Here is a 21,948-nt window from a genome sequence, read left to right on the forward strand (position 1 = left end):
CTATCACGGAAGCTATGTGAAACTACATTAGGTTATACCACCAACGAAATGCTTTCGAAACAAAAATCACGGAACCTATACGTTTTCAGCTGTCGTATAGAGTGGGGGGGGGGCACTTAAAAGAATTTACGACCTTTTTAATCACCTCTCCTAATATTATATCGCTTGTTGGCTATACCCAGCTTATACCAATAACGAAATTAATTCGAAAAAAATCACGAAACCTATACGTGTTTTTCAGCTGTCGTTGGGGGGGGGGGGCAACACATCGTAAAATTGACGACCTCTCCATTTGCCCCCCAAATATTATTTTAGATTTATTTCGCTTGTTGGCTAAACTCAAACGGTTCAGTGGTTAGCGAGATCTTATTGGACAAACCAAAAAACCTTACTACAAAAATAAAAAATGCATTAATATTATTGTTTGGAAAGTTGGGAGAGTGCTAGTTCGTACAATATCATAATTTCTCAGAATTTCCACTGGATTAAAACCGGTTCTAGGCCGTACTGAAAAATAATGCATATCATTTTGTAAAGGTATTTAAATACAGGATACTGTTTAAGGACAAACTTACATTTTTAGGACTTGATTATAGAGATCCTTTGCTTATAACATTGTACCTGTGGTAATAAGAATCAGTATTAAAAAAAACCAGATTCATATAATAATTATAACATCATGTTTTAAATGGACATACGGACTTTCTGGTAACGATTATAGAATTGCTACGTTTCCTAAATCGTAAAAATTGTTATAGGAATCACCATGCAAAGTTTAAAATCGATAGTCTGTGACTAACGGACGGACGGACCGACCATAATTAAATAAAAGCTTCGTTTTTAAAACTCAAACTATATTTTAAATTTTTATTTCATATAACAGAAAAAATGAATAACAAAGTTATAAGAAAAAACACTTAAAAATTTTCAAAAGAAAAATTTTTCCAGTATGGCTTTGAAGCCGATTAATATCCACTGGATTAGAACTGGTTCTAAGCCATACTGAAAAATCATGTATAGCATCGTATTACCGACAATTTTCCATAAATATTAAAATAAAAATCATACAATTAATATCAGTTTTGTGGCTAACATACTTAACTGGTTTTAATCTTATTTTTATTTTAGTATCCGCGGAAAGCTGTTTATAATACAATGCGATAAATAACTATTATTTTAATAACTAGCGGCTACGCCTCTAGCCTCTAGGGGCTTTGCCCTAAGAGGTTTGATCAAACTAATTTTTCGTGTTTTAGATTTTAAAGAAAATAAAAAAAAATTGGGTTTTTTTTTTGGGGGGGGGGGGGTAAGGGGTTTCCCACCCAACCCAAGAAAATAGTTATAAACCTTTCCGGGACCTATGAGAAGCTACCCTGTAAAGGAGAACCGGATCGGTTCAGCGGTTAGCGAGATCCTTCGCTGCAAACAAACAAACAGACAGACAGACATCGTTCTACTTTGTATTATAGATAATATGCTCTATTAAATAAAAACGCAAACGCAGGGATGTTAAAGGATAAGACAAATGACGATAAATTGATGACCAACACCTATGATAATTTCTCGTATTTATTCGAATCCGGTGGATAGGAACCGGTTCTCATCCATACTAAAAAAACTATGTCTAGCATCGTATTATATCCAGCTTTCTACGAATATAAAAATGTACAATCATAAGATTAAAACTAGTTTTTTTAGCCGGTGCCTTCGGCACCTCGGGGCTAAAAAAAAACTGGTTTTAATCTTATAATTGTAGATTGTATATCCGCGGAAAGCTGTTTATAATACGATGCGAGAAATAACTATTACACTATCTAAAACTGAAAAAGGTATTTATGGTCAAAATTGGATTGAACCAACCAATCAATAATTAACAAAAGTACCCAAAGTTATTAAGCAAACCATAAAACTTTGGGTACCAGTTTAATTTACAAGTCCTATGTCCCCCTCCCTCCCTTCTGAAAACATCCAGGGCGTATATGATAGATAGATAGATAGATAGATAGATAGATAGATAGATAGATAGATAGATAGATAAATAGATAGAAAGACAGACAGGACTAAACATAACATTGGTACCCAAAGTTTTATAACCACGTTATCTTATCTCGTTGGTTCAAAAACTTTGGGTACTTTTTAGTGAATCTTGATTGGTTGGTTTACATTTGTAAGTAAGAAGTAGGGTTGGGCCGAATACTTTTTTGGCCGGATACCGGATATCCGGCTGACTTATAATGCCGGATATCTGGCCAACGTTCGATATCAAGCAATTTATCGGATATCCGGCCGGTTAACCGGATATCCGGCGTCAAAAATCAGCCGGATGTCATGTAACCGGATAGTTTTAATATCTGGTATCCGGCCGGATATTGAAAATGACCGGATATCCGGCCAAACCCTCGTAAGAAGTAAATCAATATGTCGTCAATTGTCTTATCCCTTAAAATCCCTGATAAATTAAACTTAATTTAACCATGGGTAGATTTTCTAACAATAAATTCTACAAAAAATCACGAAACCTTTTCCAGTTTTCTTTAAAAAATCATGAAACCTTTACAAGTGTTTCATTTAACTGAAGAGGGGTGGGTAAGAAGGGGTGGAAAGGGGGAAGGGGGTTGTGGGGAAATTTTCCATTATAATTGTTTGTCAGAATATCATTCCCTTGTTCCTGAATTTAACAAAATGTTCAAAAATCCTCAAAATGAGAGGTTTGTGCTTTAATAATAAATAAATTTACAGAGCTTTTGTGAATCTTAAGAATCTTAGGGTTTATGTGAGGGAAACGAAGTTGCGGGTTTCGTCGTATTTTCACAGTAGCTTTTTAAAGGTTATTTTAGGTGAGGTTAGATGATTGCCCCGCAGGGGCTAGAAATAGAAGAAAAGTTACTGTGAAATTATGTTGAAACCCGCAACTTGGTTTCATTTACATGATCCAAATCTTATGTTGACGTCTTATCAGAGGTGTATATCAGAGAGAGAGAGGGGACAATTGGCTGTTTATTACACTAGTCCCCAAAGTTTTATAAAAGCCCTACTTTAAACGCATTTAATAAATAATATTCATGGATCTTAAGGGATAAGACAATGGACGATAAATTGATATAAATCCCCAATGATAATTAACAAAATTACCCCATCTGCAGACATAAATTACTAATGAAAAAATGACCAACTGATAAAATTTAATTCAAGTACCCAAAATTTTGTGACAACGAATAAGATGATATGCAGGGTGGCCACAAGGTTTTTAAAAAAAATCCGTACATTTCCGTGCATGCTAAAAAAAAAATCCGTACATTTTTCCGTACATTTCCGTACATTTTATTTTTTCTACTATGTAGTAAATATATTATTTAGTAAAATTGGTTTCATACTAGGTACTGATCAAGATCAATTTTTCTATTAAAGTTAGAACAAAACTTATTTACCAAAAGTTGATACTTTATGGATGGTATTAACTAATCTAAAAAAAATTTTGAAATTGGGCTCCAGGTTCAGGTACTGCAGGCCTCCAGGTAGATCCTAGACAGGTAAAAATTGAAATTTTTTACTTAAAAAGTTAGAACAAAACTTATTTAACTAAAGTAGCTTCTTTATAGATAGTATTAACTAAGAAGAATATTTTGAAATCGGGCTCCAGGTTCAGGTACTGCAGGCCTCCAGAACAAAACTTATTTAACAAAAGTTGTTTCTTTATGGATGGTAGGAACAAATTAGGAGAAAATTTTGAAATAGGGCTCCAGGTCCAGGTACTGCAGGTCTCCAGGTGGATCCCAGACAGGTAAAAACTGAAAAATTTTTCTATTAGAGTTAGAACAAAACTTATTAACCAAAAGTTGATACTTCATAGATGGTATTAACTAATTTAAAGAAAATTTTAAAATTGGGCTCCAGGTTCAGGTACTGCAGGCCTCCAGGTGGATCCTGGACAGGTAAATATTGAATTTTTTTACTTTAAAAGTTAGAAAAACTTATTTAACAAAAGTTGATACTTTATGGATGGTATTAACTAATTTAAAGCAAATTTTGAAGTTGGGCTCCAGGTTTAGGTACTACAGGCCTCCAGGTAAATCCTGGACAGGTAAAAATTGAAATTTTTTAGTATAAAAGTTAGAACAAAACTTATTTAACAAAAGTTGATACTTTATGGATGGTAGGAACTAATTTGAAGAAAATTTAAAAATCGGGCTTCAGGTTCAGGTACTGCAGGCCTCCAGGTGGATCCTGGACAGATAAAAACTGAAAATTTTTCCTAATAAAGTTAGAACAAAACTTGATATCGTCTTTTTCTTCAAATTAGGTAATACTAGCTAAAAAGTAACAACTTTTGTTAAATAAATTTTTTCCTAACTTAAATAGTAAATAATTTCCGTTTTTACCTGTTCCTTGATCCTACCTTGATCCTACCAGTACCTTGACCTGGGGCCCGATTTTAAAATTTTCTTCAAATTAGTTAATACCATCTATAAAGAAACCACTTTTGTTAAATAAGTTTTGTTCTAACTTTTAAAGTAAAAAATTCAATTTTTACCTGTCCTGGATTTACCTGGATGCCTGCAGTACCTGAACCTGGAGCCCAATTTCAAAATTTTCTTTAAATTAGTTAATACCATCCATAAAGTATCAACTTTTGTTAAATAAGTTTTGTTCTAACTTTAATAGAAAAAAATGTCAGTTTTTACCTGTCCAGGATCCATCTGGAGGCCTGCAGTACCTTGACCTGGAGCCCGATTTCAAAATTTTCTTCAAATTAGTTCCTACCATCCATAAAGAAGCCACTTTTGTTATATAAGTTTTGTTCTAACTTTTAAAGTAAAAAAAATCAATTTTTACCTGTCCAGGATCTACCTGGAGGCCTGCAGCACCTGAACCTGGAGCCCGATTTCAAAATTTTTTTTAAATTAGTCAATACCATCTATAAAGAAGCTACTTTTGTTAAATAAGTTTTGTTCTAACTTTTAAAGTAAAAATTTTCAATTTTTACCTGTCCAGGATCCACCTGGAGGCCTGCAGTACCTGAACCTGGAGCCCGATTTCAAAATTTTCTTCAAATTAGTTAATACCATCTATAAAGAAGCTACTTTTGTTAAATAAGTTTTGTTTTTACTTGAAATTTTTTTTTTACTTCTCCAGAATCCACCTGGAGGCCTGGAGTACCGGAACCTGGAGGCCGAATCCAAATTTTTTTTAAAAATAGGAAAACTACATCCCAAAAGGAAACTTTTTTGTCAAATAACCTATCCTCTCACTCCAAAGACAAAGCCTATAATCACTGTTTACGCAAAAGTGTCAGAACTTCCCCCCCCCCCCATTGAATAGAAACTTTGAAGACAAATCTTGAATAGTTTGAATAATTCAACTTCTGGTACACCATTCTTGTCCAAACTGGTTCCCGTGAAATCTAAATGTAACTTACAAATATTATAATGATACAGAACAAAAAATGGATCATGGAAAGAAAACGAAGTTGCCGGTTTCATCGTATTTTTTCACAGCAGCTTTTGAAGGGTTATTTTAGGTTAGGTTAGGTTAATTAAATGTCAATGATTGCCCCGCAGGGTTAGAAAATATGCCCCGCAGGGCTAGAGCCCCCCACAGGGGCTAGAAATAGGAGAAAGGCTACTGTGAAAAAAACGACGAAACCGGAAACTTCGTTTTCTTTTCATGATCCCAAAAAATGATACATTTTACTTAATTTTTAAAGATAATACACTAATTATAACACCATGCTCGGAAATTCCGTACACCAAAATGAAAAATCCGTACAATCCGTACATTTTTTTAGCACTTTTTTAAAAATCCGTACATTTCCGTACATTTCCGTACATCCGTACATTGTGGCCACCCTGGATATGATTATAAAACTTTGGTTACCAGTATAATCTACAGTCCAATGTCCCCTCCCTCCAACACTGGGGTTAATATTCAAGAATGTTGAAAAAAAATTGCAAAACTTTGGGTACCAGTAATTAAATCAGAAAAAATGGCGGTTACAATTTATACTGCTGTTTGACCGCGTCCCAAGCCTCCATGGCTGCCGCGGTTTTAGCCGCCTTCTTGTTGGAGCCAGTGGACCGGTAAATTTTGCCGTCAAATTCGCAGGTCAGCGTGTACTCCATCTGTAATAGATAGATAGAGAGATAGAAAGATATATGTGAAATTATAGTTATCAATCTATCTCTTAATCTATCTCTTAATCTATCTATCAATCTATCTATCAATCTATCTATCAATCTATCTATCAATCTATCTATCAATCTATCAATCAATCAATCAATCAATATATCTATCCATCTATCAATCAATCTATCATTCTATCTATGAATAAATCTATCAATCAATATATCTATCAATCAATCATAATATTAATCAATCTATCAATCAATCTATCAAACTGTTAATGAATCTATCAATCTATCTATCAATCTATCTATCTATCAATCTATCTATCTATTAATCTATCTATCTATCTATCTATCTATCTATCTATCTATCTATCTATCTACCAAACTATCTATCAATCTATCTATCGATCTATCTATCAATTTATCTATCAATCTATCTATCAATTTATCTATCAATCTATCTATCTATCAATCTATCTATCAATCTATCTATCAATCTATCTATCAATCTATCTATCAATCTATCTATCAATCTATCTATCAATCTATCTATCAATCTATCTATCTATCTATCAATCAATCAATCAATCAATATATCTATCCATCTATCAATCAATCTATCATTCTATCTATGAATAAATCTATCAATCAATCATAATATTAATCTATCTATTTATCAATCTATCAAACTGTTAATGAATATATCAATCTATCTATCTATCAATCTATCTATTAATCTATCTATCTATCTATCTATCTATCTATCTATCTATCTACCAAACTATCTATCAATCTATCTATCAATCAATCTATCAATCAATCTATCAATCAATCTATTAATCAATCTATCAATCAATGTATCAATCAATTTATCAATCAATTTTTCAATTAATCCATCTATAATATAAAGATAATACAATTATTAGACAAAAGGCATAATCTGACACCTTTTTTCGCCAAATGCAAGAAGGAACATTTCTACAAAATTGAAAAAAATTGAAAAAAAATTTCTATACTATAGTCTACTTTTTGTTAGGGTTGGGCCGGATATCTGGCCAGCGTTCGATATCCGGCAAATTATCGGATATCCGGCCGGACATTTGGCGTCAAAAATCAGCCGGATATCATGTAACCGGATAGTTTAAAATCCGGTATCCGGCCGGATATTGAAAATGGCCGGATAACCGGTCAGACCGGATATCCGGCCCAACCCTACTTTTTATAATCTTGAATTCTTAATAGTTATTTCTTTCATCGTATTATAAACGGCTTTCCGCGGATATAGAACTGGTTTTAAACTTATTATTGTACTTTTTTATATTCGTAGAAAGCTGGATATAATACGATGCTAGACATAGTTTTTTCGTATGGATAAGAACCGAATGAATACGAGAAAGTAAATTTTGTTGTTTTTAAAAGATGCTTAGGTAGGTATTTTCTTTGTTATTTCATTTTAATGGAGACTGCTTAAAATACGACCTATCTATCAATCTATTAATCTATCGATCAATCTATCAATCTATCAAACTATCAATCAATCAATCTATCTATCAATCTATCTATCAATCTATCTATTAATCTATCTATCAATCTATCAATCTATCAATCTATCAATCTATCAATCTATCAATCTATCAATCTATCAATCTATCAATCTATCAATATATCAATCTATCAATCTATCAATCTATCAATCTACCAATCTACCAATCTATCAATCTATCAATCTACCAATCTATCAATCAATCTATCTATCTATCTATCTATCTATCTATCTATCTATCTATCTATCTAACAATCTATCTATCAATCTATCTATCAATCTATCTATCAATCTATCTATCAATCTATCTATCAATCTATCTATCAATCTATCTATCAATCTATCTATCAATCTATCTATCAATCTATCAATCTATCAATTAATCAATCTATCTATCAATCTATCAATCTATCAATCTATCAATCTATCAATCTATCAATTAATCAATCAATTTATCAATCTATCAATCTATCAATTAATCAATCAATCTATCAATCTATCTATCAAACAATCTACTAAACAATATATCAATCTATCAAAATATCTATCAATCAATCTATGAATTCACCTTTTTGAAAGGGACCCCTTTGTATGATTTCTGTTGGATTTGACCAATGACAGTTTCATTGATTACATTAAATACTGGTCCGGCGATACGTTTCTGAAAATAGATAAGTCTGAACAGATGTTTCATCACAGTACAATTGGTGTGCGATTGCCGCGTAAAATTATGTAACTTAAAATGTCGTCTTCTTATGTTGAAATAATATTAAGAATTAAGAATTTAATCAAATATTATTTTGTTACAGTTGCTTTGCATCAGGGATCTAAAGGGATAAGACAGTGGCCATTAAATTGATGTACATCCCCAATGATAATACACACATTTAACCCTTAGGTAAATTTTAATTAATGGTTGAATGAAACGGTTGTACACTCAACTTAATAAATCAACCTATCAAAATTAATAAATTAGGTGAAAGTCCCCAAAGTTGTTAAACCAACGAATAAGAAAACATTATTACCTTGGAGGCAAATTCGAATAGTGATGAAACAGGATTGTTGGAGGTGATCTCTATCTGGTCTCCAGCTTTCATAGGCTAAATAATAAATAGATAGATAGATTCATATATAGACAGATGGATAGATAGATAAATAGATAGATAGACAGATATATAGATAGATTTACATATATAGATAGATAGACAAGATAGATAGGTAGAAATAAACTGATGACTTTTTGAGCTGAAAAAGGTAAGAAGGTTTTGTCTTTTTAAGAATGTCCGACAGACAAACGGATAAAAAATGTATAGAGCAGATCCGTATAAATATTAGGAATCTTGACAAACAAACAAACAGACAGACAGATGGATAGACGAACAGACAGACAGACAGACAGACAGACAAACAAAAAACAAAAAAAACAAAACAAAACAAAAAATTAACAAACAAACAGACAAACAGTCAGAAAGACAGAAATACATACAGATAGACAGACAGACAGACAAACAAACAAACAAAAAAAAAAAAAAAAAAACAGACAAACAGTCAGACAGGCAGACAGGAAGAAAGACAGACAGACAGACAGACAGACAGACGGATAGACAGACAGATAGACAGACAAACAGACAGACAGACAGACAAACAAACAAACAGACAGACAGACAGACAGACAAACAAACAGCTTGATAGACAGACAAACGAACAGACACACAGACAGTCAAACAAACAAACATCCTGTTACTTTATTATAAAGACTAGCGGCTTTGCCCCATGGGGTAATTAAAAAAAAATTCTGGTGCTGCCAAGAAAATAGCTTAAAACAACCACAGGACCCATAGGTGTAAACCCTGAAGAGTAGAATCCAATCGGTTCAGTGGTTACCGAGATCTTAAGGGACAGACATCGTTCTACTTTGTATTATAGATATGATAGGATTCAATCCGATTGTCTTATCAGGAGGTGTGCCTCCCAATAGGTATATTCCCTGAAGTGTAGAGCCTAATCAGTTCAGTCTTTACTGAGATCTTATGCTTCAGACAGACAGACAGACAGAAACAGACATATACACAGACAGACGGACAAACGGACAAACAGGTAGACAGATATTGTTCTACTTTGTATTAAAGTGGTTGTTTATCATTTAAGCGCCTACCTTTTTCTTTTCAGATGGCGCTCCCGCCCAAGAGGGACCGGCGCCCCGTTTACCACTACTATGTCCGCCCCAATGAGAGTTTCCGCCACCTCCGCCTTTCAAGCGCCGAACCGCCTTCTAAAATAGATCAGATTGATAGATAGATAAAATGTGGATAGCAAGAGTTGATAGATGAGATGGTTAGCAATTTGGAAAGATAGAAAGAGAGCAATTTCAGATAGGTATATAAGGTTGATAGCAATTTAAATATATCGAAAGATAATATGAATTTTGTTAGATAGAAGGATAGATAGCAATTTGGATATATATAGAAATAGAAAGTAATAAGGGGGGGGGGGGGAAGTTTGTACAGTTATAGGAAATGAAAATTCAGTACCAAATTTTGCCCTGGCCGTTCGGGCCTGTTTTTATAGTTATCAACCTAATTCTTTTTGTAAACTCTCTTATATGATTGGATCAACCTGTAAAATTTTAAAAATTGAATTTTGGGACTTTCCCTCTAGGAGATAGTGGGGCAAAAGACCCCCCCAAACACTAAAATTTTAAGTTATGAGCATATTTTTAAAGATATCGAGCTGCTTTTTTAAATGTAAGCTTTTATTGCATAAATGAGTTGATTAGCCATCCCATATTTCATTTTTGCACCTAACCTCTAGGGGCTTGTAAGCGTAAATTTATAAATTTTGTATTTTGGGGGGTTGTTTTACCTCAAAAGCCCCTAGAAGTAAAGGGCAAAAATGAAATATTGGGTTGCTAATCAACTCATCTATGTAATAAAAGGTTCCATTTAAAAAATCAGCTAGATATCTTTAAAAATAAGCTCATAACTTAAAATTTTAGTGTTTTGTTTAGAAATTATTTCTTAAGTAAAACAAACAATAGAGGGGCGTAGCCGTTAGCAACTTGGATAGATAGAAAGATAATATGAATTTGAAAAAGATAGATAGCAATTTTGGAGAGATAGAAAGATAGATAATTACAAACCCATTTAATCTCGAACATATAGAGAAAAGTTTAAGTAAAACTTTATAAGAGTACATGCTGCTTGCTTAGTTTTATATGGGTACATAGCAGATTTACCACCTGCAAAAATACAGTGATAGTACTGTCATAAACACAGTGATTTGATGTCATAAACACAGTTTTACTGTCAAATTCACGCCTGCATTTTTAGGGGGTATGACAAAAATACAGTTATTGCACTGTCATATTCACAGTTTTGCTGTCAATTATACAAATATATAAGCGAAATTGACAAAAACACACCCACTTTTTGTCAAAAACACAGTGGTTGTATTTTTGCTAGTGGTAAAAGTGGCAGCACCCCTTTTATATATTCCAGGAATCTGAAGGGTTAAGACATTGGCCGATAAATTTACATAACCCCCATATGATGATACACAAAATTACCCCTTCTGTGGATTAAAATTAGTGGTTGACACGTTTGAACACTCAACTTTACTTAATGATTCAACCAATTAAAATTCACTAAAGTCCCCAAAGTTGTTAAACCAACGAATAAGAAAACGTTATTATAAACTTTGGGGACTAGTGTAATAATCAACCCATTGCCCAATCTCTCTCTGATATATTCCCGGAATCTTAGGGGATAGGACAATAAAATATAAATAAAGCTATAAAGTTACACATTCTTTGGATTAAGATTAATGGTTGAAACGTTTGAACACTCAACTTTACTTAATGAATCAACCAATTAAAGTTCACTAATCTCCAAAGTTGTTAAATTAACGAATAAGAATAACTTTGAGGACTAGTGTAATAAACAACCCATTGACCCCTCTCTCTCTCTTAAGGGATAGGACAATAAAATATAAATAAAGCTATATCCCAAAATTACATAATATTGGTTGAAAAGTTTAAACACCAAAAGTTTGGAAGCCAAAATTCATCAAAAGTTCCCAAAGAATTGAGCCAACGAAAGGGATATCGTTGTTAAAAAAAACTTTAGGCACCAGTGTATTTTACAGTCCAATGTCCCCTCCCTCCCTGAATAGCTAAGAACCAGGGGGAGGGAGGGGACATTGGGCTGTTTATTACACTAGTCCCCAAAGTTTCAAATAAAGTTTTCTTATTCATAGTCTCAAAAGTTCTTTAAATTGAGTGTTCGAACGTTTCACAACCACTATTTGTAATCTACATAAGGGGTAACTTTTATGCATCATCATTGGGGATATGCATTACTTTATTAGCCATTGTCTTATCCCTCCCTAATAGAAATAGAGGTGGGAAATTTCAAAAGAACAAGGATGACAACATCCATAAGTAGCTAATAACCAGGGGGAGGGAGGGGACATTGGGCTGTTTACTACACTGGTCCCCAAAGTTTCAAAAAAAGTTTTCTTGTTCGTTGTCTCAATTTTGATAAGTAAGTTCTTTAAATTGAGTGTTCGAACGTTTCAACCACTATTTGTAATCTACATAAGGGGTAATTTTTTTGCATCATCATTGGGGATGTGCCATTGTCTTATCCCTTTAGATCCCTGGTCCATCGTCCCCTCCCTCCCTAATGTAAATAGAGGTGGGGGATTTAAAGAAAATAAGGATGACAACATCCATAAGTAGCTAATAACCAGGGGGAGGGAGGGGACATTGGGCTGTTTATTACACTAGTCCCCAAAGTTTCAAATGAAGTTTTCTTATTGGTTGTCTCAACAATTTCGGGGACTATATATTGAAAATACGTGGATATTTTTACAAGGGGATTTGTGTCCTCAATGTTGGCTGATAATATTATAGTAATCACTAATCATACTTTGGGACTGGGTACTTTTAATTATATAGTGCCGAACTTTTCAACCAGTAATTAGACTGTTTTGTCTTATCCCCTGAAATGCCTGGTTCCATCCTACCTTTTTCCAATCATCTGGTAGTGTGGCCCACATCTGGTCTGCAGCACCCTGAGAAAACAATAATATTCAAATTTCCCGCCAAATTTGTCATCTCTATTTTCCCGCCAAATATCATTGTATTTCCCGCCATTTTTTTTTCTCTCGATCGCAAGATTGAAAGGAATACTTACAGTATAAAACTTTTACATTGAAAGTTGCTTGAAGATTTTATCTGTTAAATATTCCTTCCGTACGTCTTTTCAATTTGTAACAGATAGCTAATAACCTTAATTTTAAAGGCTTAATCTGTCTAACTATCTGTCTATCTTCCTGTCTAACTGTCTGTCTATATGGCTGTCTATCTGACTGTCCATATGACTGTATGTCTGTCCATATGACTGTATGTCTGTCCATCTGTCTGTATGTCTATATATCTTTTTTTACTGTCTGTTTATCTTTGTATTTGACTATATTTAAGTCTGTCTATCTGTATTTCTATCTATCTGTCTGTTTATCTGTCTGTCTATCTGTCTGTTTTTCTATCTGTCTGTTTGTCTGTCTGTCTATCTATATAATATGTCTGTATGACAGATAATTTACCTGTCTGGCAAACCTCTTATTAGGACCAGATCTATTTCTGTTTGTCTATCTATCTGTCTGTTTATCAGTATGTCTGTGTATTTGTCTGTCCATCTTACTGTCTATCTGTATGTCTATAAATTTGTATGTCTGTCTATTTGTCTATCTACAAGTCTGTCTATCTATCTGTCTTTCTATTCGTCTATCTGTCTGTCTGACTGTCTGTATGACAGTTAATTTACCTGTCTAGCAAACCTCTTATTTGGACCAGATCCAATTGTGACAAATTCTCCCATCTTCAGCTCCCAAGTGAACACCTGAAATTCATTTTTTTGGGTATAGTCCCTTTCGTGGCAACGCCTCTTAAGGGGCGTTTTAATCGTATTTTCACAGTAGCTTTTTTCTTATTTCTAGCCCCTGCGGGGCAATCAACTAATCTAACCTAAAATAACCTATCAAATGCCACTGTGAAAATGCGACCAAACGCCCCTTTAGAGGCGTTGCCACGAAAGGGACTATACATAATTCTTTTTACGATTTCACACAAAGTACCTTGTTGAGTACTGATAACCCCCCCTCCGGGCTCCCCTCCCCTACAATTATTTTAAAATAAATTGAAAATAGAGGGGGGTATAGTAGTTTTCATTTGTTTGATTATAACTTTGGGTGGGGTTAGGTTAGGTTGGTTACTAATTAGCCTTGCAGGGCCGGGTTAGAGCCTCCCGCAGGAGATAGGCAGAAGAAAATAAAACCTAACCACCCCCCTACCCCTCATCAGAAAAGAGGGTTATAAGTCAGAGAGAGGGGAGAATGGGCTGTTTATTACACTAGTCCCCAAAGTTTTATAATTGCGTTCACTTATTTGTTGGCGTAACAACTTTGGGGACTTTTGATTGGCTGCTTCATTAGGTTAAGTGTTCAAACGTTTCAACCACTAATTTTAATCTACAGAAGGGGTAATTTTGTGAATCATCATTAGAGTTTATATTCTATCGTTTGCGGATTATAGTCAGTTTTCCGCGGATATTATGCGGATAGTGTGGCTGAGAACCGGTTCTAATCCGGCGGATATTTACCTTAGCATGTGGTGGCCCAGTTTCAGATATCAGCGTCCACTCCGGGGTTATACTGCAATAATTATTCATTACAGACAGCTTTCCGCGGATATTAAAATGATAAAATAATAGGATTTACAATAGTTTTGTGAGTAACAAAACTGTTATTAATCTTATGAGTTTTATTTTAATATTCGTGGAAATTTGTCTGTAATACGATGCTATACATGACTTTTAGTATAGCTAAGAACCATTTCTAATCCAGCGGATATTAATCGGTTTCAAAGACATACTAGAATGGTTATTTTTAAATAGTCTTTTGTAACGTATGATAAGACAGATTTTCACAGTAAGTAAAATATCATAAAACTCGTGTTAATTTAACATTTTTGTTTTATTATTTGTAGAAATTTGTCTGTAATACGATGCTCTACATGACTTTTTAGTATGGCTGAGAACTGGTTTTATGATTTTTTTTCTAGGGACGATTTTTCTTAGAAGAGTAGTGGGTGGTACCCTCTCTCAAAATAGTTATAAACCTTCAAATGACCTATCTTAAGCTAAATTGAAAATGAGAACCAAAAGCATTAATCTTTCTATATGAGTAACTGTCTGTCTGTCTATCTTTCTATATTCAAAACTCGAATATATTCCAAGGCGTAAGGAAAGGGAAAAAGTAGCCTAAACCCATCCCGAGATCCATGTGAAGCGGATTTAGATTGCGCATTCGGATTCTAGATCCAAAAGCCGGGTGGATTGCGGATTTTCGGATCTGGGAAAATATCTGACCTATTACAAACGGCGGCTTCATTCAACAGCATGATCACATTTTTACCGCCGGTTTTCACCGCTGACGATTCCGCCGATTCCGATTCTAATTCTTCAGCCGTTTTCCCTAAAACATAAAACATCAGTCTTAATTTAAAAAAACATGTCATATAGATCAGGAATCTAAAGGGATAAGACAATGGCCGATAAATATATGTACATGAGCCAACCAATCAAATTTTAAAAAACAAACAAAGATTTTGGTTTAAAACTTTGGGGAGTAGTGTATTAACAGTCCATGTCCCCTCCATCCCTGCATATATCCTTATACTAAAGTAACAGGATGTCTGTGTGTCTGTCTGTCTGTGTGTCTGTCTGTGTGTACCGAAGGATCTCGCTAACCGCTGAACCGATTGGATTCTCCTTAACAGGGTAGATTCTCATATGTCCCGGGAAGGTTTATAACTATTTTGGGGGAGGGTACCACCACCCTCCCTAGAGAAATTAAATTTTTAAAAAAATTACCAATTTTAGAAAGAGAGTTCAACGAAAAATAAACATCAAACGTAAATTTTTTTTAACTTTTTCTTTTAAAATCTAAAATAAGAAATTGAATTATCAAATTCGACTCTCTCCTCCTCAAGTGCCCCTAGAGGCCTCTAGGGGCGTAGCCGCTAGTATATAAATAGAATAACAAGCAAAAGTGTTGAAAGATTAAATAACAGACAAATATACGGTCCTACGACAAACGCAGGAGTCCCAAACGTCGGAGTGGACAAACGTCTGAGTGGACACTTAACCTTACCTAACCTATTTTAGACCATCTTATAGGTTTTTTTAAATGCCTAACTCCTGCGGGGGGCTTATTTGTTCATGCATATCTTAACCTAACCTAATCTGTATAGAAATACTTAATACAATTAATATTTTAACACTCCTGCGTTTGTCCACTCCGACGTTTGGGACTCCTGCGTTTGTCCTGGAACCAAATATACTAGAGAGATATAGAGATAAAAATATAGACTGACGGATATTAAGACAGACATGCAGACATACAGACAGACAGATAAAGAGACAAAAGTACCGACTAGCAGACAGACAAACAGACATATAGACAGACAGACATTATGCAAATTTAGCAAATAGACATGAAATATGTATAAGAGACACATGCAAACTGACAGACAGACAGACATTCATGTAAATAGACAGACAGACATACAGAAGAACAATTATATTGACAGACTCGGTCAGACAAATAGATGAACAAAAAGACAGACAGACAGAAGAACATTCATAAAGACAGACAAACATATGTGTAAAATTAGATAAATAAACAAACAGACAGACAGACGGACAGACAGACAGACATACACACAGACATACAAATAGCCAAAAAGACAGACAGACAGACGAACAGACAAACATACAGACAGACATTATACCTGGCTTAGCCACGACTTTTCCCTCGCATTTGTTCGCCTTCATTGTTCTTAAAACAGCTAAAGCCTAAATAATAGGGATCTAAATGGATAAGACAATGATCCATAAATCGATCAATTAATAAATCAATCAATTAACAAATCAATCAATCTATCAATCAATCTATAAATCAATCTGTCAATCTATCTATCAACCGATCAATCAATCTATCAACCGATCAATCAATCTATCAACCAACATATCTATCAATCTATAAACCAACCAATCAATAAATCAATATATCAATCAATCAATATATCATTCAATCAATCAATCAATTTATAAATCACTCAATAAATCAATCAATCAATCTATAAATCAATCTGTCAATCTATCTATCAACCGATCAATCAATCTATCAACCAACTAATCAATCAATCTATCAACAAACCAATCAATAAATCAATATATCAATCAGTCAATTAATTAATCAATCTAACAATATATTAATCAATTAATCAATCAATTAAAATGTAAGGACCTGAGTCGCGGCATTGTGCTTAGCCTGCTGTGGCAACTCTGCCTGTCCGTAAAATTCGTACCCAGCCACGTTCAGCTGGACTCTAAAAAACATAAAAATAGCCTGAAACCTGCAAAAAAGCAGTTCGACTGCCATAGATATTTTATACTTAATTATGCTCCTTAATAATGGGAATGTTGACAAGAAGTTTCAGCCTTCTATCTTAAACAGGAGCCGAGAAGATCAAATTTCCACCATTTGGTGTCTAAAAGACTGACAAACATTTCGAATTATAGAGTAGCTTCGATACTAAAAACTTTCTAAAAACTAAATTTTCAAAATTTCCAGTATGGCTTCGAAACCGATTGATATCTACTGGATTAGAAGCGGCGGTTCTCAGCTATACTGAAAATTCATGTAAAGCTTTGTATTACAGACAATTTTCCACTAATCCTTATACTAAAGTAACAGGATGTTTGTGTGTCTGTGTTTGTACTTGTACCGAGAAAATAGAATTTCGCGTAGAAACGCAAAATAGAAATAAGGGGGGGGTTTAATGCAACCATCTCGTAATCAGTGAGCAAATGGCACTTAGAATTCGAATTTCCATCTATAATTTTGCATGAGTAATCCTGGTAGATCTATTTTCCCTAAATCGAACAAAAAGTTGGAAAAGTAACGGCTAACGGCTGGCGTCTCATCTGTTTTGCCATTTGTTTGATATCTATATTGCAAATTAGTCACGAAACCTCTCTCAACATAATACTCTTTTCTACTCCAAAACGCTATCAAACGGTTCTAGACGGTAGCTGTTGGTACTAGAAGTTTTAAAATTGGTTATTGCTATCATTTAACATGAATTAAACCAAAAATATGTTTTTAAAAGTTGATTCCTACGTAATTGATGATGGATTTACCCTGAAAATAGGCAAAAAACGGCTGAACGGATGAGCCGCTAGCCGTTACTTTTCCAACTTTTTGTTCGATTTAGGGAAAATAGACCTACCAAGGATTACTCATGCAAAAGTTCAGATCGAAATTCGAATTCTAAGTGTCATTTGCTCACTGATTACGAGATGGTTGCATTGAACCCCCCCCCCCCCTTCTCAAGTTAGGTATATATTTGAAATAAAAAAAAAAAACATTTAAAGTGCCACTAGAGGCCTCTAGGGGCGTAGCCGTTAGTATTTAATAAAGATCATAAAATTAATACTAGTCTTGTTAGCTGAACTTATAAAGACATAAGTATAGTTATTTCTCGCACCGTATTATAAACAGTTTTCTGCGGATATAAAATGTACAATTATAAGACTAAAATCCTCAGATTAAAACATCCAATAAAGTTAACGATAATCTTTTAAAGTGCAGCTTGTGCGATTGATGAAATTAATTCGAAAAAAATCTAAACGTATTTTTCAGCTGACTTTGGGGGGCAACACATAGTAAAATTGACGACCTTTCCATTTGCCCCCGGCCTAAATATTAATTTAGATTTATTTCGCTCGTTAGTTAATATGACTTTTTTAACTTGACAAACCCCTTGGCGTTTTGGGGGGTTGGACTCGAAGGGTTTTTAAATTCACCCCCCTCCCCCCTAATTTGTCAGGTGGGTGTAAAATAGCAGTTGAGAAAATCACATTTCTCAAACAATAAGGTTTTTGTCTTTTAAAGCATAACCGACAGACAAACAGACAAAATAATGTATGAGTAAAAGCACATATATAATAGAAATCTTCACTATAAAATTTCAGCGCTCCATCTAAAATAGCAGCCGAGAAACACATTTCCCCCGAAACGTTATGGACGGACACAGACAGGCGAACAAAATAACTTATACCTGTAATTTCCCAACATTTCCCGTTTACTCCATAATCTCATACTAAAATATAAATAAATTTCAGTAGGTAATGAATTTCGAAACCGATTAATATCCGGTGGATTAGATTAGGTTATATCCAGTTTTCTACGAAAATAAAAATGTACTATCATAAGATTAAAACCAAGTTTTTTTAGCATGTGCCTTCGGCATCTCGGGGCTAAAAATCTTATAATCGTTCATTTTTATATCTGCGGAAAGCTGTTTATGATACGATGCGATAAATAACTAATATGATCTTTAAATACAGTCATAACAATGTATGACTGTCCGTTTTGATTTATAAAAGAATATAAAACTTTTTTTTAAATTCCAAAGAGGATAACGCTCATTTTTTCTCCCTCCTTTAAGAAAAAAAACTAAGAAAGAGGGGGGGGGGTATATACTCCCTGTTTACGCAAAAGTGTCAGAAATCCCCCCCCCCCCACTGTTATAGTAATCAAGTTTGAAAACAATTAGACAATTCTAACATTCTTACCTTGAATTAAACTCAAAATTGAATGGTTCTAGAAATTTGAAATCGACTTGAACATTCTTTTTGGCTGCCAATTCGTGAAGTTCTAAATAAAAAAACATCCATAAAAGCGAAGCACTGAAACGGTAGGACAAACGGACATAAACACTTGTATAGTGTCAGAACTGAATAATCAGAATATAAATATAAAGAGTCGAAGCAAAATTGAAAGTAAATTTGTTGAAATACTGCTTAATACTGATATTGAGAGAGGGGACAATAGGCTGTTTATTACACTAGTCCGCAAAGTGTTATAATAACGTTTTCTTCTTCGTTGGCTTACCAACTTTGGGGGCTTTAGTGTATTTTGATTGGTTGGTTTATTTTGTTGAGTGTTCAAACGTTTCAGCAACTAATACTAATCTACAGAAGGGGTAATTTTGAGAATTATTTTTGGGGATGAACGTCAATTTATCGGCCATTGTCTTATCCCTTTAGATCCAAGGGTCCTACTTCTTGTGGGTGTCATACGAATAAATTTCTTTGGCGGGAAAGTAAAATGAAAATTTGGCGGGAAATAAAATAAGACAAATCTGGCGGAAAATCGACGTAGCTGGTCGGTCATACCCAGAGAGAGAGAGGGGGGGGGGGGCAATGGGCTGTATATTACACTAGTTCTCAAAGTTTATTAATAGCGTTTCTCATTTGTTGGCTTAACAACTTTGGGGACTTTAGTGAATTCGGATTGGATAAATCATTATGTTATTGTTGAGTGTTTAACCGTTTCAATGATTAATTATAATCTACAGAAGGGTAATTTTGAGAATTATCATTGGGGATGTACATAAATTTATTGGCTATTGTCTTATTAGATTTGTGGTCTAATTAGAGGATTAGTAGTTTATAAAACTTTGGGAACCAGTTTATAGAACTTTGGGTACCAATTTATAAAACTTTTGGTATCAATTTATGAATATTTAGGCACCAATTTATAAAACTTTGGGTCCTACCTCCTGTGGGTGTCATCCCCATCCTGTTGGCAGTTTTGAACATAGACATCTTCTTCTCCTTGGCCGTGGGGTACTTCGTGTTCTGCAGACACTAGGGGAAAAAAATATAATATAGCTAAGAAGTGGTCGGCTGCCATGGATGTTTTAGGTAGGGTTGGCAATCCGAATCCGGAATATCCGCACAATTTTTGGACAATTTAGGAATTCAGAATCCTGAATCCGGAATCCATTATTTTAATAGCGGGTTAGGATTTTTGATTGCCTAAAATTACGTCTTGATTTTTTGTTGTTGTTCGAATAGGGTAGTGCGGGGTTATTCCGGTCAAATTTTTGCTTCAACTTAAAAAAAACATACTTCCCAAAAACTTTTTCCGGTTTTTAAGAGTGCAAATGAAAGATATGGCAATAACGAAGAAGCCTGTCTTGGTCCCGTTAAGATCTCGCAACTAGAAGTCTTCAAAAATCGGTTTAAAGGGCGGCGGTTGGCCTATACCGGAATAACCCCACCGGTGGGGCTATTTCGGTCAGTTGACTTTGGGGGTGTGGAACACCCACTTAAAATATTTTTAACATTTTAAACTATGAGTAGAAAGCTGAGGTCATTAGCTTTCTAACGGTACTAGTCGCATGCAGATCTGACAATTTTATGACCACATTTTCTCCATTTTAAAAAAGTCGGTAAAATCACAAAAAAACATCAATTTTTTTCATGCAAACTTTTTTTTAAAAAAATCATACTTTTTATTATATGATAAGGTTTTTTTAAGCTTTATACATAAATTAGAGGCAATTTCTGATTCGCAGGTCTTGGAATTTCTTGAAAAAAGTGATTTTTTCTCCAAAAATTTTTAATGTTAAAAATCCTGCCAGTTTTGACAGCAGTTTTTGATACATTTTTTCTTGTCTCAAATTGGCTAAGATTGACCTACAAGGGTGGTTAAGGTGTCTAAAGATGCAAAATTACATGCCTGACAATTAACTCGAAATGATATGGGGTCTAACTCTAATATTTCAACACATTTTATGCAACAGGAATTTTGAAAATGCAAAATCTTGAATATGTACTCTAAATCTTGGAGATAGAACCTGTGTTGGAATGATTTTCTTGTATTCCCTGACAAGTTCGAACCCATTAATTCCCCTTTCCTTACACCAGAGAATGAGTGTGTTACGCGGCATTCCTAACTATCTCCGCGCGTCGCTTGTAAACAAACAAAAAGACGCGCATTTTTCCTTTGATGATTCCCATGTGCGGAGCTACGTGAATAAAAATAATGTATTGGTTGAATATACATGCGCTCTAATCCGTGGAAGATCTCAAATAAGCCTTCCTGCTTAGTTTGACATCATAATGTGGTAAGAATTTATCTTTAATTCTTAATAATAAGTGTAGTATGGTATATTTTACGAAGAAATTTAAAACATTAATTTTTCAACAAATAGACCATTTAACTGCTAACTTTTGACATACGAATATTTTCCTTAATTTTATTGATCATTTGAATCTAAAATTATCAAATTCTGATGCTATTTAATATGTTTCGTGCCAATTTAAAGTTTTTAGAAATTTTACATTTTTAATTAAATTGAAA

The 21,948-nt window shown here is 34.1% G+C and overlaps 1 protein-coding gene across 2 annotated transcripts; it reads right to left on the reverse strand.

The window, feature by feature from the left end:
• Positions 1-853: 853 nt before the first annotated feature.
• On the reverse strand, positions 854-20,447 carry LOC145307190 (double-stranded RNA-binding protein Staufen homolog; the record flags this gene model as incomplete). Of its 2 annotated transcripts, none has more annotated exon segments than XM_080149554.1 (14): positions 854-1,002; positions 5,964-6,119; positions 8,237-8,329; positions 8,694-8,768; positions 9,824-9,940; positions 12,694-12,741; positions 13,494-13,568; positions 14,328-14,379; positions 15,096-15,201; positions 16,520-16,583; positions 17,038-17,119; positions 18,854-18,895; positions 19,371-19,452; positions 20,357-20,447. In XM_080149554.1, coding segments are annotated over 13 exon segments (1,056 nt in total), but the record flags the coding sequence as incomplete, so codon positions are not given.
• Between the last annotated feature and the right edge of the window lie 1,501 nt (positions 20,448-21,948).

The sequence above is a fragment of the Acartia tonsa genome, chromosome 15, assembly GCF_053477335.1.
Source record: "Acartia tonsa isolate MP-2025a chromosome 15, ASM5347733v1, whole genome shotgun sequence".
NCBI classification, from domain to species: domain Eukaryota; kingdom Metazoa; phylum Arthropoda; class Copepoda; order Calanoida; family Acartiidae; genus Acartia; species Acartia tonsa.